General features: G+C 35.8%; 1 protein-coding gene across 1 annotated transcript; it reads left to right on the plus strand.

Annotated features, from left to right (window-relative positions):
- The first annotated feature begins 2,621 nt into the window (after positions 1-2,621).
- LOC145685531 (uncharacterized) lies at positions 2,622-3,791 on the plus strand. The gene has a single exon (XM_081757931.1). The coding sequence runs from the start codon at positions 2,622-2,624 to the stop codon at positions 3,789-3,791; it is 1,170 nt and encodes a 389-aa protein (XP_081614057.1).
- The last annotated feature ends 13,345 nt before the right edge of the window (positions 3,792-17,136 follow it).

Genomic DNA, 17,136 nt, shown 5'->3' on the forward strand with positions numbered 1-17,136 from the left:
TTGAATAAACTATAATATTAAATAGATTATATATATAAACTTAATAAATTAAAATCTTAAATAACTACCGCATTTCTTTAAGTTTCGTAATAAATTTTAGATGTTATTCCACTTGTTCTTCTCGAAATAATGTCTAGATACAGTTCTGTTATTAACAGTGTTATTTACATTTACTTTAATAAAGATGAATGTGATTCTTTAAAAAAAACTTCCTGCAGGGAAATGGAAAATTGATAAACTCAGTTGAAAGAAAGCCGTTTGACATATTGACTGAAATGGACTTCGGTCTAATATCAAGTCATTTCCAAACAAACATTTTATACAGTTTACCAGTATAAAATTAAGCTAGTTGTGGCACGGGACAAGAACATACCTTAACCCTCCCCCCTTGGCCAAGCAAACCAAAACGCTCCCCAACTACAGTTGATATTGGCATCAGACAGTAATTCTCCTATTCCATTTTTCCTTCAACTGGTAATGATTGATTTAAAAATTACAGTACATAATTTAATTTCTAGTACAAGATAAAACACCGAACTAATTAGTATTTGATTGCCAAATAATTTGAGAGTAGCATGCTTGACATATTCTTATAGTCTTATCATAACTACAAATCACAATGTTTTTTTCGAATTATGTCCGGATCTGGATGTATGGAATGAATCAAGAGTTTGTTGCTTTAACATAGAGTTGAGTTGATTTTAGTTTAGCGTCCCTTTCAGCAGCGAGGCTATATGAGACGTGAACCTACTGATTAACGTGGAATCCGAACCACATGAGTTCCCGTCGTGCTTTAAAATAGAATATTTAATTATAACAAACAGTCAAGCATTTGTCTCGAATTTTGTAAATCTCTTAAATCGATGTAAGTTAAATGAAAACAAAAAAAGCTGGAACTAAACTTTAACTTTACGGGCTCTTGTAGCTGCAAGGATTTTTGCAATGTCCACTAGCAAACGATAGCTTTGAAGTTAACTTACGCACTTTGGATATGATCCTAAAGTTGGTGAGTCGTTTTTGTCCTCTTAAGTTTCTGAAGTACTTTTTATGATCTCCAGTTTGTTATAAGTCTGTTCTTTAGTTTATATTGAAAATAAATATTTTACCCACCTTTTCACCCCTTAATTCGGTGCCCGGTGCACAATCCCCGTTTACCCGCCCCCTTAGTTGCGTCACTAGTTCATCCTCAACACGTAAGTGTCGCCCTTCATAAAAGGTGGCATAGTTCACATCCTCAAGACATGTTTCCCCATATATTAAATAAATAATGCAAGAGGATGCATAAGGCGGCTCTTTTTCTGAAAAAGAGCCTTTCCTCCTACATCATAACTCCCTTCCGACATCACCTGGACAGGTGATATGTCTGTTATTCATGATTCTATACTACATGCAATATGTCATATATGTTTATATTGTCAATGTAAATGCTAGCAATATTAAATACCACATATCGTCAATATAGTTAATATAATTTGAAATAAGATATCATCACTGTTATAAATGTATACCTATGCAACCGCATCTAACACGGGATGTACTTGAACCTGAACAGACAAAGTGGGGGTGACGTATATATTTCCTGAAAGCTTGGGTCAAGGTAGGATAACAGAAAAAAAAGTGTCTTCATCATTTCAAAAGTATAACATGTCAAAGTAAAATAAATTGTCACAGGGTCCCCCGCAGTGTCCCAGTCGGGGTCCAACTCAAAATTTTTAAATGGAAATGGGAATCAACTTGCACATCGTATGAAAGTTGGTGTTAAATAAAAGAAGAAGATAACTCGCGACTCTCAACGATAAGCCTGTGAAAAATAGCGGTGGATCAAAATATCAACACAATCTTCATTGCAAAGTCTATGGCCACTCTTATGTATCTGAAACGGTGGAATAGATGTAGATACAAAAAGACGGAAATGTCATTATTTCAAACGTTTAATGATTCAAAGTAAAAACAATGTTCAAGGATCCCTCGCATGGTCCCAGACGGGGTCAAACTCGAAATGTTGAAATAGGAAGGGGTTCGAATTGAGTGTCATATTAGAGCTTATGTTAAGTGAAAGAAGAGAAAACAAGTCTCGCCTCTTGATAGAAAAGTCTAACATAAGGACTACTCCATGATTAGTTTAGATATGGAAAAACAGAAGGATATGCAATTTCTAGGTTGTTTTCATTTCAAAATTGTGTTCTTTTAATCACACCAGTTGTTTGCTCTTCACATTCGTAAGCCAACTAGAATAAAGTCCTACATTGTCAGCTTTCTTTGACCTTTACTAAATCAGTACTACAGAATCGTAGGAAACCGGGTTCGAGCGGTTCTACATACCGGGTTACCTCATACAACGTCAGTTTTGTATACCCTTACCTTCTTTTGAATATTGTACCGCACAAGAAACGTTGACTTTTAAAATTTAATATAGCCCGTCTTACTAGTGTGAAACCTAAACGGATTGCACGAATAAAAACTTTCTTATACTCAGTAACGGATCTAGAATGAAAGATCTGGGGTGGTCTGTTAGAACAGAGATTATGGTAGGTATATCATGAGTTTACCATGAAATATCAAAAGTATATAAATAATAGCTTCAAGTATTTTTGTTACACAAACACGATTCAAACTCAAAAATGTTTGGAGGGAATCTTGATGAAACATTGGAAACACAAGCCGCAATTATGAACTTTACTCTAGTTTGTGAAATATATAGGACGACTAGTATTTGGGGCATTTACAGGGCAGAAAACAAGACGTGGAATGGTGGCATTGGAGATGTACTGTATAAACATATAGACGTTGCTTTAGCTTGTTTCGGTCAAACTTACGAACGAAACTTGTTTGTAGATTTCTCTGTCCCTCTGATGTTAGACAATATTGCATTTGTTGTTCCTAATGCAGAATTAGCACCATTATCGCAGAATATAATACGACCTTTTTCTGAAATATTATGGGGCTTGATAGTTGCATCATTTACTTGTGTTTGGATTTACTCAGTAATGGCAGAGTTTTTCTGTGTAAAGTGTAAGAAGTTAGAAGTTGACAAACTTAATATTATGATGATATTTTCAATGTTTCTTTCAATGTTCCTTCCAAAACTACCCAAATCAAACAGAGAAAGAATGATCATTATTTTGTGGTCTTACTTCATTCTTGTAATTGATTCTTTGTATAGAGGGTCATTACTAAGTTTCATGACACGTCCCAGTTATCAATCTGAGATTGATACTTTCGAGCAGATTGCAGACTCTAACCTTGAAATATTAACTTATCCACTATGTGTCGTCCTACTTCAGGAATCTGAAAATCTTATTTTGCAATTCTTGGCAACAAAAACTGAAATCGAAGATGTTGATGCAGCTTTGGTACGGGTTTTATATGATCGTAGTGTAGCTACTTTGACTGAAAGAATTTATATAGAGGCATTTTACAGCAAAACGGAACACAAGGATGAAAGTGGTAATTCATTGACTCATATCTCAAGGGAAACTCTTCTCCTAATATTAAACTGTTATTTCGTTCCAAAAGATTCTCCATACGTAAGGAGGTGGAACTCTATTATTAGTCGCGCCTCTGAAGCTGGTATTCTTGGTAAATGGTTTCATGACGAAACTTTCACTTCAGCATCAGTCTTGAATCATCAGGAAGATACCCCAACAATTCTTACTCTGAAACATTTTCAATCCGTATACTATATTTTGGGAACTTGTTTTGGATTTGCTCTTATGTCATTTATTTGGGAGTTAGTGGGAAAAAATGGGAAAGAATTTTGTTCTAATAAACACAAATTATGCCAAAGATAGAAAGTACGATGTAGTTATGTGTATAAACCAATTTACGGTTGTTACCTTGAGATGTTGTTGGGATCGCGTTGTCCTGTTATAATTTCTGTTTCATTCCTCTCCTTTCTAAGTTTCTTATCTTTTTCCAGCATTTCTTAATTTTATAAAGAAACTTGCAACCGCGGAAAGTTGAATTTCTAATATCTAATTTTTTTTAGCACTCCCATGTACTAAAATGATTAACGTATGTTACTTAGGCAATTGTAATATTCGGACTTTGTTTTCCATTAGAGCGTACGCAGCGTTTAGTGCAGTTCTGTATTGTTAATCAACTTAACCTTTGTACGTCCCTCTATTTTTGCATACAGATAAGTTCCTCAGGGTCAAAATGGATCCGTTTATTTATTTATTTTTTTTTAGTTTTCAATTTGTAGTTTACACCAGATTTGTACATGTAATAGTGTTGTGAGTGGTTTGTGTCAAATATAAAAAAAGATGGCTCAAATATACATAAGCGCTACTGGTGGTTGGATGTCCTCGACTCCCTAGATTTTTCAAATATAGTATGTTTTTTCCTGTCGTCTTCAAATATTTAGAAATAATTGTACAATTGTTTTATTATTCACCGAAATTTACATGTCAGAGATGTTCTTGCATCTAGAACACTAATGCAGCACACACGTTTATATATATATAAAATACGTTTCGACTTACAATGTTCTGCTGCAAGCAGGTTGTATTTAGGTTACTTATGGTTAGGTTAGGTCAAGCATTCCTGTTAACTTTTATTGAAAACCTCTTAGAACAAAATCCACGTTAGCGATTGTTTTCTTTTATGCTACTTGAAACATGTGAACCTCCGTTTTACTGCTTTGGACATTGCTCACAAAGATGATTGGAATGTCTTTTACAGATAAATTTGTTTCACGAACTGTATTCGATCGTACTTTTGTTGTCTGTTCCCTTTCACATGTGGCATATATCTCTCTTCCTGCTAGTATCAAGGATACTCGTCGTTTGATGAACACATTCCTCTAGTGTCTCTCCACGCAGCGATCCAACCTTTCCTTGGGCTGCACTTATTCTTAGCATTTTTTTGTTTGTTTGATGTAGTTTTCACTTGAGTTGATTTTAGTTTAGCGTCCCTTTCAGCAGCGAGGCCACATGAGACGTGGACCTTTAACATGGAATCCGAACTACATGAGCTCCCGCCAGGAATCGAATCGCCGGGTCTCCCACGCCAAAGGCGCGTAGGCTCACCGCTTAGCCATGAGGGCGATCTTGATGTAGTTTGCAATCAGAGCTTTCCCAAGAATCTTCATCAGACATGGAAGACGAAGACAAAGAATCCTGCAATGATAATTGATCCTCCATTTCAGATGTCACTTCTTCATCGTCAGAAAAAGTAAGAAAACTTTCAATTCTTCTAGTGTCAAAGCAGTCATTTTACACACCAAAATAGACTGTAATTACTGCACAACGAGGAAACAAGCAATCCTACCAATAAAAACAATCCAAAATGAATGTACACAATGTTGTCAATACAAGGTATCTGAAAAAATAAACCATTTTGCCAGTACAGTATACTGGACGAAACTAAATAATTTTCGGACAGAGCAATTACTACTACTACTACTACTACTACTACTACTAATAATAATAATAATAATAATAATAATAATAATAATAATAATAATAATTGTTATTATTATTATTGCTTTTTTGTGGAGGTATTATCATCAAAAATCCATTCAATAATGATTTTTGAACATCATTGAAAATACTCATTGAACTAATGGGTTTAAATGGAATCGAGTAACTTATGTTGCTTTTTCTACTGTAAAGTAACAGGACGGAGTTTTGAATCGAAATTTTTACAAAACACACATTTGGTAAAATAAGTAAAAGTTGCGAAGTATGATGATCACAACTCACATAGTGTCCGAGATAATCAAGTTGAAAAATCGCTTTGGGTCAAAATGGACTCGAGGGACGTAAGAAGGTTAAATGAGTTTTCTTATTGAAAGCTATATATATTCAAGTAGTTCACAACTGTAACTACTTCCACCCGACAGCAATATGTTATTTTGTCTCTAGGACCGGAATCTTCAGGAGTTTAATCTTTACTATCGTCAATCCATTTAAACGATATTCAATGCGATCTCAGGTGCACCGCATCTCTTAACATGTATTTCGCTTATATTATTCTCTTCTGCTCTTTAGAAATTAAGAAAACGGCTAGATAAAAGGGTTTAAATTGGTTTAAAATAACATTAGAAGGTGCTCTGTTGTTATTATATTTATCAATCGAGATAAATATAATCTAAATATATTGTAACGCGCGTAGTCTATAAATTAGGGCTATTGATGTCAAGAAAAGAAAATTTACAGTTTTGAATTAATTACTATCGTCAATCTAGATAATACACGATGGATAATGCTATCAGTAGTACATCATTGGCTTTTTTAACACGTATTTAGCTTGACTTGTTCTCTTCATCCTCTTAGAAATTAGGAAAATCGCTAGATTAAAGGTATAATGTTGGAGAAAGTTACAAATAGAATGATATAAAATAACATTGAAAAGTGATCTGATGAAATTATAATTACCGACCGAGATCAAACAAACTTAAAAAAAAATGTATTGTAATGTACTTGGTTAATAAATAGGTGCCATTGATTTTAAGATAATTTACGTTTGCATACTTCGTAATTAATTTTTAAGAGCATGAAGCTAGTAATAGTTTGATAAGTATTGCTAGAATAGTACAAGTTCATTTATCTCCTGAGATTGTGTTGATTCCATATGAAAATAATGTTAAATTTTTCTATGCACTGAGAGAAACGAGTGCTCTTTATTTGTCGAACTGGACTTAAGCAAATGTATATTATGTTAAATTGTTCTATACCTTGCCAAACGAATGGATTTTGATAGATGTCTTACCGTTGCTCTTAAAATGGCATTTTAAATTATGAAGTGGATTTAAACTAGAAATACTAAATATTTGAAATGATATATTTCAAATGTTCTATCTAGCTGTGAAGTGTATCGAATTCGCACTTCGTACATTATCGAGTCCATTGTTGTTATATTACTATGTTTTAATTTCACTAAGTTTTGTTTCTTTCCAGAGTACAATTCAAACAGGAAAAAAATAGAATTCTTCCAATACAGGAGAAGTGATCACTAAATGATTAATATAAATCGTTTGACACATAAGAAAGAACGCTATCTCGAAGTTACGGGTAAAAATGCTGAATTATATTAAAGGACAATTCAAACGATTTCTCCCTAAAGTCAATAACGTAAGATATTAATAGAAGTTGTTCTATCTTGATCTTCTTTTCTCTTTGTCACAATCCATGGTTATATATTCATATTTTTTCCTCCACATCATAGGATAATATAAACTAGTGAGAATGTTCAAATTCAATGACATATACATTCTGACATGGCCTGATCTCACGCACACTCATGATAATAAGCATAAATGAAATTATAACCGCAGCGGTAGGAAGGAAAGAGGTAAAGTTGTTATGAAAAAGGGAGGACAATAAACATTGCGAAAATGATCGGTGAACATCAATATATTTAGTTAGTATCTAGCACTTTCCATCAATACCGTTAAAATTGAATTATACAATTTCCACCTCAGGACTATGCCCTTGATGTTTATTTCCCCAAGATAGTCAGGAATTTAAAAAAATACTCTTTTCAGTTTGACCTATCATCAAATAATCTAATTCAAGCAGTGTCTGATGGCGTTAGTTTGATCATTATAGTTTTTTCGTATCAGTATACACATTTCATAGGCGTGTTTCATATTCTGGTACTCACGTTTTTTAAGTTCAGTTGTTGATAGTTACAGTCTTCAAAATACACCGTTAGTGAATACTATGCTGAGCAAAACCGGGCAGTAAAGACAGAAAGTTAGAAAAAAGCACCAAATGCTACAAATGTAACGATTGATAATGGAGGCGTTGCACCAACATCGAAACAAACATACTGTGTAGCGGCGAATCATATAGCTTGTCTGTACGCCAGATGAGATGTAATATGTGCCATACTTTGACCTATGCAATTTCTGGCATGCCTATAATGAAGCAAGAATCATCGTCCCTTATTCACGGATTAATGGCATCAGTACTCTTTTCCGATAAGCCACAATTCAGTTTACACAAACGCATGCTGATCTAGAGAAAATACTGGATCCGCTTCAGTTCGCACTACATTATGGAAAGGGTCCAGTATCTTCACGATGTTAAACTAGTGTCTGCAATATTCATCTTCAATAGATGCAGATACAGGCCTAAATATCTTGAAGGGCGATAAAGTCACTACTAGATTGTACGTCGATCACATGAACCCTTAAGTGTGGTTGTTTTGAGCGTAGTTGATTTATTGCCCATTTTCGGAGATGAAGAGACATTTGTCATCGAGCAAACGTGGTGAAGTATTTTATTAAGGGAAAGTTGTCCAATGCGTAAAGAAGGTGGTTTTGGACTCTGGATTTTAACCCCATGGAACATGCATGGGATGCATTGAGAAGGCGAAATACAATCAGAAAGCTGCTTCCAAGAACGATTTCAGACCTCCGTACTTATTTTTGCAGGCGTTGTAACGTTTCCCAGCAGTCCTCAACAGCAGCCTTATTGTCAGTGCAATTAACGAGTAAGCTATTTACAATCCGTGGCCCAGGGATCGATCCTCTATTAGGGACCTAACAATCTGAAACAACAATTAGTCATTCGGATTCCTTATTGGACACGGAAATTAATACTTCAGGAATAGATAAAGAACGAATTTACGACTTTGATACTAAGAGGCTACTCATACTTGATCTCTCAGAAATGGAGATTAGTTACGGTAACATACACGCAAGAGAGACGATATCATGAATGGGAACATTTGTAAATAAACGAATAGCAAAAGTATACGTCTAGTGAAGTACTTATTGTTATTCCTCGGTTGAATGATTTTGCATGTCACTGTTCTGTCATTTTTAATGGTTATTTCTTTTCAAAGGTAATTAATGATCCACACTTGTACTTAGTGATTCACTGCGCATTATATTGAAGAATTAGGAAGAAGTAAAGAAATAATATTCATTAACGACAAAAATCTTCATGATGCAGGTAACAAAATCTTCGAGAAATCATTAAGGAAAATGTCAAGATTAATATCTCTCAAATATATATCTTAAGTAACATATTATCTCTTCTATACTCAGTTTACTGGCGGAAAAATCTAATACAAACTTTTTTTGTGATAAACTACAGAACAATAATATATTCTTGTGTACTCAAATCTCAAATAAGCTAAAGATCTCTTATAACACAAAAGCAAAAAAATCGACGATGGGTGTAATATGGACGTGAGACACTCGCACTAAGAAATCAATATATTACTTTCTCAAAGCTTGAATTTCGGTTTGTTTCAAACAGTGAGAATGTTTCAAGATGGTCAACAGTTCCCCTCAAGTACCATATTAAACAAAATAAAGTCTGGCTACTTTGTAAGTGATCAATAAACTTGTAATATTGTAGGCAATCATTGTGATCTCCTTTTGAGTAATAACTATTCAGTTAAGACGTGTGGACTATCTCAGGCCTGTACCCTGAATTGAATAAAACATCTTCTTCATATAATCTCATAACAAAGTTTCTTTTGTTACGTTTCATGGCAAAGTAATTTCAACTTTAATATCTGGTCATCAATAAGTCTTAAACACACTTGTGATCTTTGTACAATAAAGAGTTCATTATTTAACACAATGAGGCTAAGCGGTTAGCGTACGCGCCTTTGGCTTGTGAAACCCGGGTTCGATCCCTAGCTTATGTAATTCGTATTCCACGTTAATCAGTTGGTTCCGGCTCATATAGCCTCGATATTGAAAAGGTCGTTAAACTCAAAATCAAGTCAACTCTTATTTAACACATACAAATGTTTTAATATTCCTTTTCCCTTAAATTTTAAGCATTTCCCCATCAAATGAAGAAATATTTTACATTTAAAAGCACTTAAAATTTCTTACTTGGAGTTATATATTCCATTTAGACTTCCATTAAGATTCAAAATATTCTTGTTCCTTATTGAAAATATATTTACAACGGAGTCTTCGTATCCTCTAATTTCTTACTTCTACGGTGGATGACTTCCAACGATAATGGGAGTCCTTGAGCTTCTCCTGAAATGAGGATAAGGGACTTAAGAATAATATTTTACTTCACTGAAAGCAACTTTATTTTATTTATCCTGAAAATCACTATTCAATTCCTCTTATTTATTTATATAGCTAATATTAGTATGTACTGGTTTCTCGTTCTTTCCAAAAATGTTTTTTTTTTAAAAAAAACTGAACGTTTTGTTGTTGTTGTTGTTGTTTCAGAAACATCACAAATTTCTTTTTCAAGCGCTTAAACCCAACTAACGTGATGCAAAATTTTATAAATTGAAAGCTATGAAACATTTAAAAGTACTTTCAAATCAATTTTGAGACAGACTGTACCCGTCTATGCCTCCATTTCCAAATTGTTACTACTTTATACAAGCTTATAGTCTTATATTCATATTATTGGTATGATTATTCAACTCAACTCAATCAGCCATTCAAAAATATTGAGAACCACAGACTTAAAATATTACGTAGGCAAGTCAAGAAAGACTTGGACTGATTTTTTTCCCGGCAGTTCTGTTAACGCTGGAGCTTCATAGTTTGGCATACAAGTAAGGTGGGTCTTGCTGTGCATATATATAAAATGTTGTTAAGGAATCATTGCATGTTTGGTAACCACGACTTTTTATTGCAGGTGATGTTCTGCGCCGCCTCTAGAAGTCGCCTGTAGAAGAAATGGAGTCATTACGAGATGAACAATTTGCAGCTATACGTTTCTGCTATCGCCTGGGGAAAAGTGCAACAGAAACTCTAGGAATGTTGAGACCAGCCTACAAAGATGACGCTCTGCCACGAAGTACCGTGTTCTGGTGGTTCAAAGAGTTTAAAGAGGTCCGAATGACAATCACGAAAGCTGGTGGACCAGGTGTATCAGCGTCAGCTGTTACTGAGGTGAACATTAACACGGCAGCAGTCATTGTTAGAGAAGATCGCCGCATCAGTATCGACGATCTGGCAGCCGCACTACGCATATCTCATGGCAGTGCCTTCAAAATTTTGCATGACCACCTCCACATGAGCCGAGTGTGTGCGCGATGGATTCCGCGACTCCTGACACCAGAGCAGAAGGCCGTTCGAGTGGGGACTTGCAGGGAGCTGTTGCAAAGGTTTGAGGATGGTGGAGACGCCTATATGGAGTCAATTGTCACCGGCGATGAGTCATGGCTTCAACATTTCGATCCTGAGGGCAAGCAAGCCAGTACGCAGTGGAAGACACCAGGTTCGCCCACACCAAAAAAAGCAAAGATTGTGAAGTCGGCAGGCAAGGTGATGGTGATCTCTTTCTTTGATCATCTTGGTATGGTGTATCAGCATGCTGTTCCCTCCGGCACTACTGTAACTGCAACATATTACGTGTCAGTCATTCAGACCTTACGGCAGCACATTGCGAAGAAACGACCAAACCTTCGCAATGGCGGCTGGAGACTCCACCATGACAACGTGAGACCACACGTGGCACATGCTGTCCTCGAATACCTACATCAGCACAATATCAACTGTGTGCCACACCCACCGTATAGCCCAGCTCTCGCACCGTGCGACTTTTTCTATTCCCTGCCTAGGTAAGGTAGTCATACATTACCTTATTGCATAATTCACTTGGTCTTGACCGGACAATGGTCTTTCTTGCGGCATTTGTAATTTCGTATAGACCATTCCATTGCGATTCTGGATACAGGAACCAGAATGCAGAATGCAGAATGAATTTTTAGTTGCAAACTTGGTCATTTTATATGGACTATTGTCCTTGTTTGCCTTAATTATTTTTTCTTTTAACTTTGCCAAAAGCCAACATAAAAATTTACAAAATCTTAGGATAGTCCTAATTACATTTCCTGACAAAATATTGTTGTTATCTAATGATGTAAAAATAAGTATTTTTGAATTTTAATTTACCCTGAGGTTTGCTTTCATTTTTTTAGTGATTTTATCCGAATTGTTAATTACTACTGACAAGCAATGTTATTTGACTACAGGTGATTCTTGACTATTTTGCTTCTGCTTCCAACGATTTCATAAATACAAGTCCTGTCCTTGTGATTTTTAAAAATAATGTGATGCATGTATCCAAAAGTTAAAATATTACAGAAAACTTAGTTCCATCTTCACCTACCAAATTGCCATTATAATTTTTATGAAAAAATGATTTTTTAAATTCTCAGTTCATGCTTTCATTACAATACCATCCGATTCTTGTCAGGAAACATCTTGTATAATCGCAAATATTTTGTTTCTTTCAATGAGGCATTGTCCTGGACAAAGCAAATTCAGTTTAAATCGCCCTAATAATGTCAAAAATTTCTTGCCTTATACACATAACAGTAAAACTAAAGCATTATAGAGCTGGTACGGGAATAATAGTTCACAATAACTAACACAAGCAAACCCTCTACAATTTTTGCAGTAAAATCGACCTCAAATCATTAAACTTAATCAAACAACATACAACGTTAAAATCAAAATTTAACTATTGCTTCTCGAGTGAAAAGCCGTACTTGCCGTAATTAAAAACCACGAGTCATTTTGACACCTTTTTGCGTTTTAGAAAACATACTATGCAGTTGAACATGAATAAATTAGCTAAATATTTGTTCTTTACAATGTTAATAATTAGACTATGAAAGAAATTTTAATTTTTTAGATCTTTAAATTTTAAACTTTAGCTTAAGAATCAAATATGTTATCTTTGGTTATATTACGTGGCCATTAGGCGTCAAGTGTGAAACTGACATTTTGTGGGAAGTCTAGTGCTAAGAATAAGCCTGTATCTGTGTATTATTACGGATAGAATATGAGAGGTACTATGTTGAAAATCAATTCCATTGAAAAATAGTAACTTACGCAGGAAACAATACCGGAAGTAAATGTATTTTGAAGAAAAAAATATTGAAAACTTAACATACGCATTTGAAAATAGTTACCTTTCTTATTAGCTATTTATTTTCTGCAATACAAAAACATCACAAGACGAGCTATTCTTCTTAGTTTGTGATTTGCACCTTATGATTTAAATATTTAAACTTCGTTACAAACGCCACATATTCTTTACTCTCTCTCATATAAGATAGATAGAGATAATATCTCATTTCTACGAAATACTCCAAGAATATACTTTGTTCCACTTTTAAGTAGCTTATCTCCTTCGCAGCCATTTGACGCCACATGGCATCATACATATATAGAGTTAGTTATCAATGTAAACACTATCTGCAAAATGGCATGCAGGTATTAGAGGTTTGCACGGGTTCGGTTCGAGCACTCGGGCATATAAAGCATATATCACTTCGGGCCCGGGCCGGGATTGGAAAGTAAAATTTAAATATACAACCATATTTCTCGGGCTTAACGTTGTAAATATACTGTACAACAGTATTTATTGGACTGTTCTTTCTGGAGGACTTTTAAAGCAAAACTGCAAAATTAAACATGTAACTGCTGTAAATAAAAATATAATTTTGCCTGTAAATAAATTAAGTTTCTGTAGTTCGGGCCTAATTCGGGTTCACTTGATTATCATACGAGCTCAGGCTGGGCTCGGCCCTCAGTGCTAAAACAAAGTTCGGACTTGGGTCGAGCCTTACATTATAAATTCATCTGGCGGGCCGGGTCCGGGCTAAAAACTCCGGCCCGGGCAGACTTCTAGCGGATATAGAGCTTTTATGTTCTGGTGTCAGTGTTGGGCCTCTTATTTTGTGTATTGTGCTTGGTTTCTGTTAGATATGGCTAGTTTGTTGCAAAAGGCTAAATGTGGAAAAAGTGTAGGTAGCACATTGGGTTGGGATAGTAGAATCAAAGTGGCAGCGAAAGAGTTAACAATGGAAGAAAGAAACAACCCTTTCTCACAGTTTGGAAATTTAAATCTGGATCAAACTCAACGCCAGAGAAAGTGAGTTTTGTGGGGGGGGGGGGGGGTGATCAAAACTGATTAGCAATGTGAGCATTTTGCTACATGAATAATTCAACAGTCATTTGTTATAAATTTACTATAAGGTATCCAGCAGGCAGAGTTCATAAACATGTGGCAAAAGGAAAAAGGAATATAGCGTTCCATAAATCTATCAATCAAATGTCTTGCAATCTAGAAAATGAATTGGAAAACTTACAAGGGAAAATGTTATATTGACAGTAGCATTGCCCAATCGAACAATGCTCCATCGATAGAGAACTAAAGAAAGGAAGAAATCCGAAGTTTTACGGACCCACACCCAAAAACGCAGGAGATACAGAGGAAGATAGGATCTAGAATCATGTGAAGATGGCAATCCAAAAGATTCACTGACACAGAAAGAACTTCAGATCATTAAAGTAATCAAAATTACGTCTCCACAACAGTATAGTAAGCAAATATTGTACCCACAGACATGGTCAATAACATTGAATGGAATGCAGTATTGGCAACGGAGCACAAAACGAAGTTTTGTTAAATGGCACGGAACACAAATCGTAACATCTAGAAAATCGATTTAGTTGTAGGACCATAGTTGTTAAGTCTTCATGTACATTGCTGCCAATGTTTGAGGATAGACCTATATGAATTCCTATTTGAATTTTTGGATGTAGAAGAGCACGTACAGTAACGATTCGAACTATTTCAACCAAAATATGAGACCACAAATAATAATATAGTATGAAAATAAGGGAGGAAGCACGGTGCTGAAGCAGTTATGGCCAAGTGGAATATCAGAATAATATAAAAAACAACACACAAAAATAAAATGATGTATGCTCTTAGATTGACAATTGATTAGCAGGCTTACGTTTCTGATGGACGTATTATTGTAGCACGTCACACATTATTGGTAGTCAGTTTGTCAGTGTTGCTGTTAATAAAGCGTTCCACAGTATGTTGGTCCCTATGAGGAGAGGGTAACTTGAAAAGAGTGGTAAACGTACAAAAAGAAAATTTGTAAACCAGGGGGGTCTCCCTGATATTGTGTAATTATTACAATAAAGGCGTAAAATGTAGCTTATGTATTTTGATTTTGGAATATTGTCTTACTGGTAACAGTTCAGATGTAGTTTTGTAATGAGGGTGTGCGATAAGCAGAAGCATTTTGTACAAAGTGCACACCTTGCTAAGCTCACGTGTGTATATCTTTCTTCCTGACATTCGTCTGACATTCTGAGATCGAAGTAGTATTGAATTGATGTTATAAAGCCATCAGGCATTTCATAAGGATAACCGCAACTAAAGAAACCAAACTTGATAAAGTCTCAAAATTTATCAGAGGAAACTGGTAATGCGGAAAGAATTGCACATATAGAAAGCTATCTCTTCTCCAAATGTAAATCTCTCCAGTAGGTAAAACACTCCCGTAATGAAACGGACGAAGTTTATGTACAAGCGGAAGAATCAACATCCAGGGTCTGAAAGAGTCTGGTACATTAAGCTGGAATTAATCTCCGCTAATCTCCGATACCGTCACGAACTGTTTCCTGAACCAGCATGACGTCCTTGTTTGTACTCCATGAGTCCACAAGCAGAAGAAGACAACTGACACAGTTTGTTGGATTGAACGCCAAAACATTTCTGCCATGAAACTTTTCAGTTCACTGTTAGTCATTTTTGCAGTAGTTATGGAGTACGATCGAATATTTGGGGATAATCAGCTTTAGTTTTAGGAAAGTGATCAGTAGTTTCCGCTACTAGCACGTAGAAATGAGAAAGAAGACTACCATACAAGAGTATCACAGGCATTAACATATAACATTGTGTAATAGCGAAAAGGAACCTTACCTTAAAATTTAACCCCATACCGTCAACATCGCCAACACCTAGTGGCCCACTTGCCGTTAAATTTTGATCGTCAATATAGCATAAGGATTGCCGCGAGTGTGCCACTCGCAGCAGGGTTTCCTCGAGTTGAAACAGGTATCTAGAGTCGGGGTGTTGAAGCTTGCACAGCGTAGCAGCGAGGATTTCATTTTGATTCGTCGCGGGGAATCGTGAAGTAATAAACACGAGCTACCGCCTGTCATGTGCAAGATGTTATTATTATCTATTCTTTTGTCCTGACGAATTGCACCTAAAGTGAGCTCCGGGGATCAAGAAAATGAGATGAAAAATCTTGAAAAGAGTGCGTATAATTGTATGAATTTGTCGCCGATCATTTGAAACTGGATAAGGGAGAACCATGAAATAAAGTAAACAGACGCGAGTGATTTTGTTATAAAATTATATGGTGAGAGGATTTTATTCGATTCCAAATTGTTATCGTCGAATATACACGATTACAGAAACGCTCTGATTAGTCAAATAAAAGAAACATCAAAGATTTATTCCTCTACAAGCTACGTTTTCTTTATTTCCTCCGTGGCCAAGTCGGAAAGGCAAGTGCCTAATAATCAAAAGGTTGGTGGTTCGCGCCCAACCCAGGGTAATTTTTCTTGTTTACTTTTTTAACGGTTTTTAGACTCACCTTAATGTAAACAAATTACGCATAGATTTAACTTGTTTTGAGGGAGTAATTCTGTTGTTCATTGACGATTTGTCAAGTCTCTGTCGCTGGTTGGCCGTTAGTAATATAATTTTCAAAACGGTAGTGGGGCCACTACAGATCGTCGCTGCGGGGCCGCCAATTTTTGGTGAGATGTTGCTAGTAGCCCATCGGTGGTTCAATGACGCTTACGGCATGGGGATTCGTTAAGTTCCTTTCAGAAGAAGAGTCCGGTGCGAATGCAGATCCTTCTCGACTCGAACTTGGAGAGCATTCATACATCTTCAGAAGTGTATTTTGGTTCGATCAAGGTTCTTGTATCAGCAATAAAGTGATCTTCACTTTTCCTTTATCTTATTCTCATCAGATGGTAATTTCGTCCAACGAGATGGGTAGCTTTTCGAATCCCTATATTATATATTCGCTTAAAATTGCGTAACCAAGTCAGTGAAACAGTGAAATTGCAGGTGCCAATATGGCCAATAAACGTTGGTTCAGACATCAATGGGTGTTTTACTTGCAGTGCCCAAAACGGGATAGTTCGGTCTTAAACGATTGCGCTCCTAAGTCGGGCTGTGTTAAACAATTTCCTTATTTCTTCGTTGATACGTGTGATGGATATTCCATTGAGACTGTTTTCAAATCTACAAACTTGGTGTTCGTAACCTAGGCGATTAATTTTTTCCTTAACCGTATTGAATTTTTGTCGGTTGGAACTTCCGTCAATTTCCTTGTGACGCTGTGCTAATTGTA

Source organism: Thermobia domestica, chromosome 5 (genome assembly GCF_964235325.1).
Source record: "Thermobia domestica chromosome 5, izTheDome1.hap1.1, whole genome shotgun sequence".
Taxonomy (NCBI): Eukaryota; Metazoa; Arthropoda; class Insecta; order Zygentoma; family Lepismatidae; genus Thermobia; species Thermobia domestica.

Coding starts and splice junctions, on each gene's coding strand:
- LOC145685531 (XM_081757931.1), top strand. CDS start 2,622: ATGTTTGGAGGGAATCTTGATGAAACATTGGAAACACAAGCCGCAATT.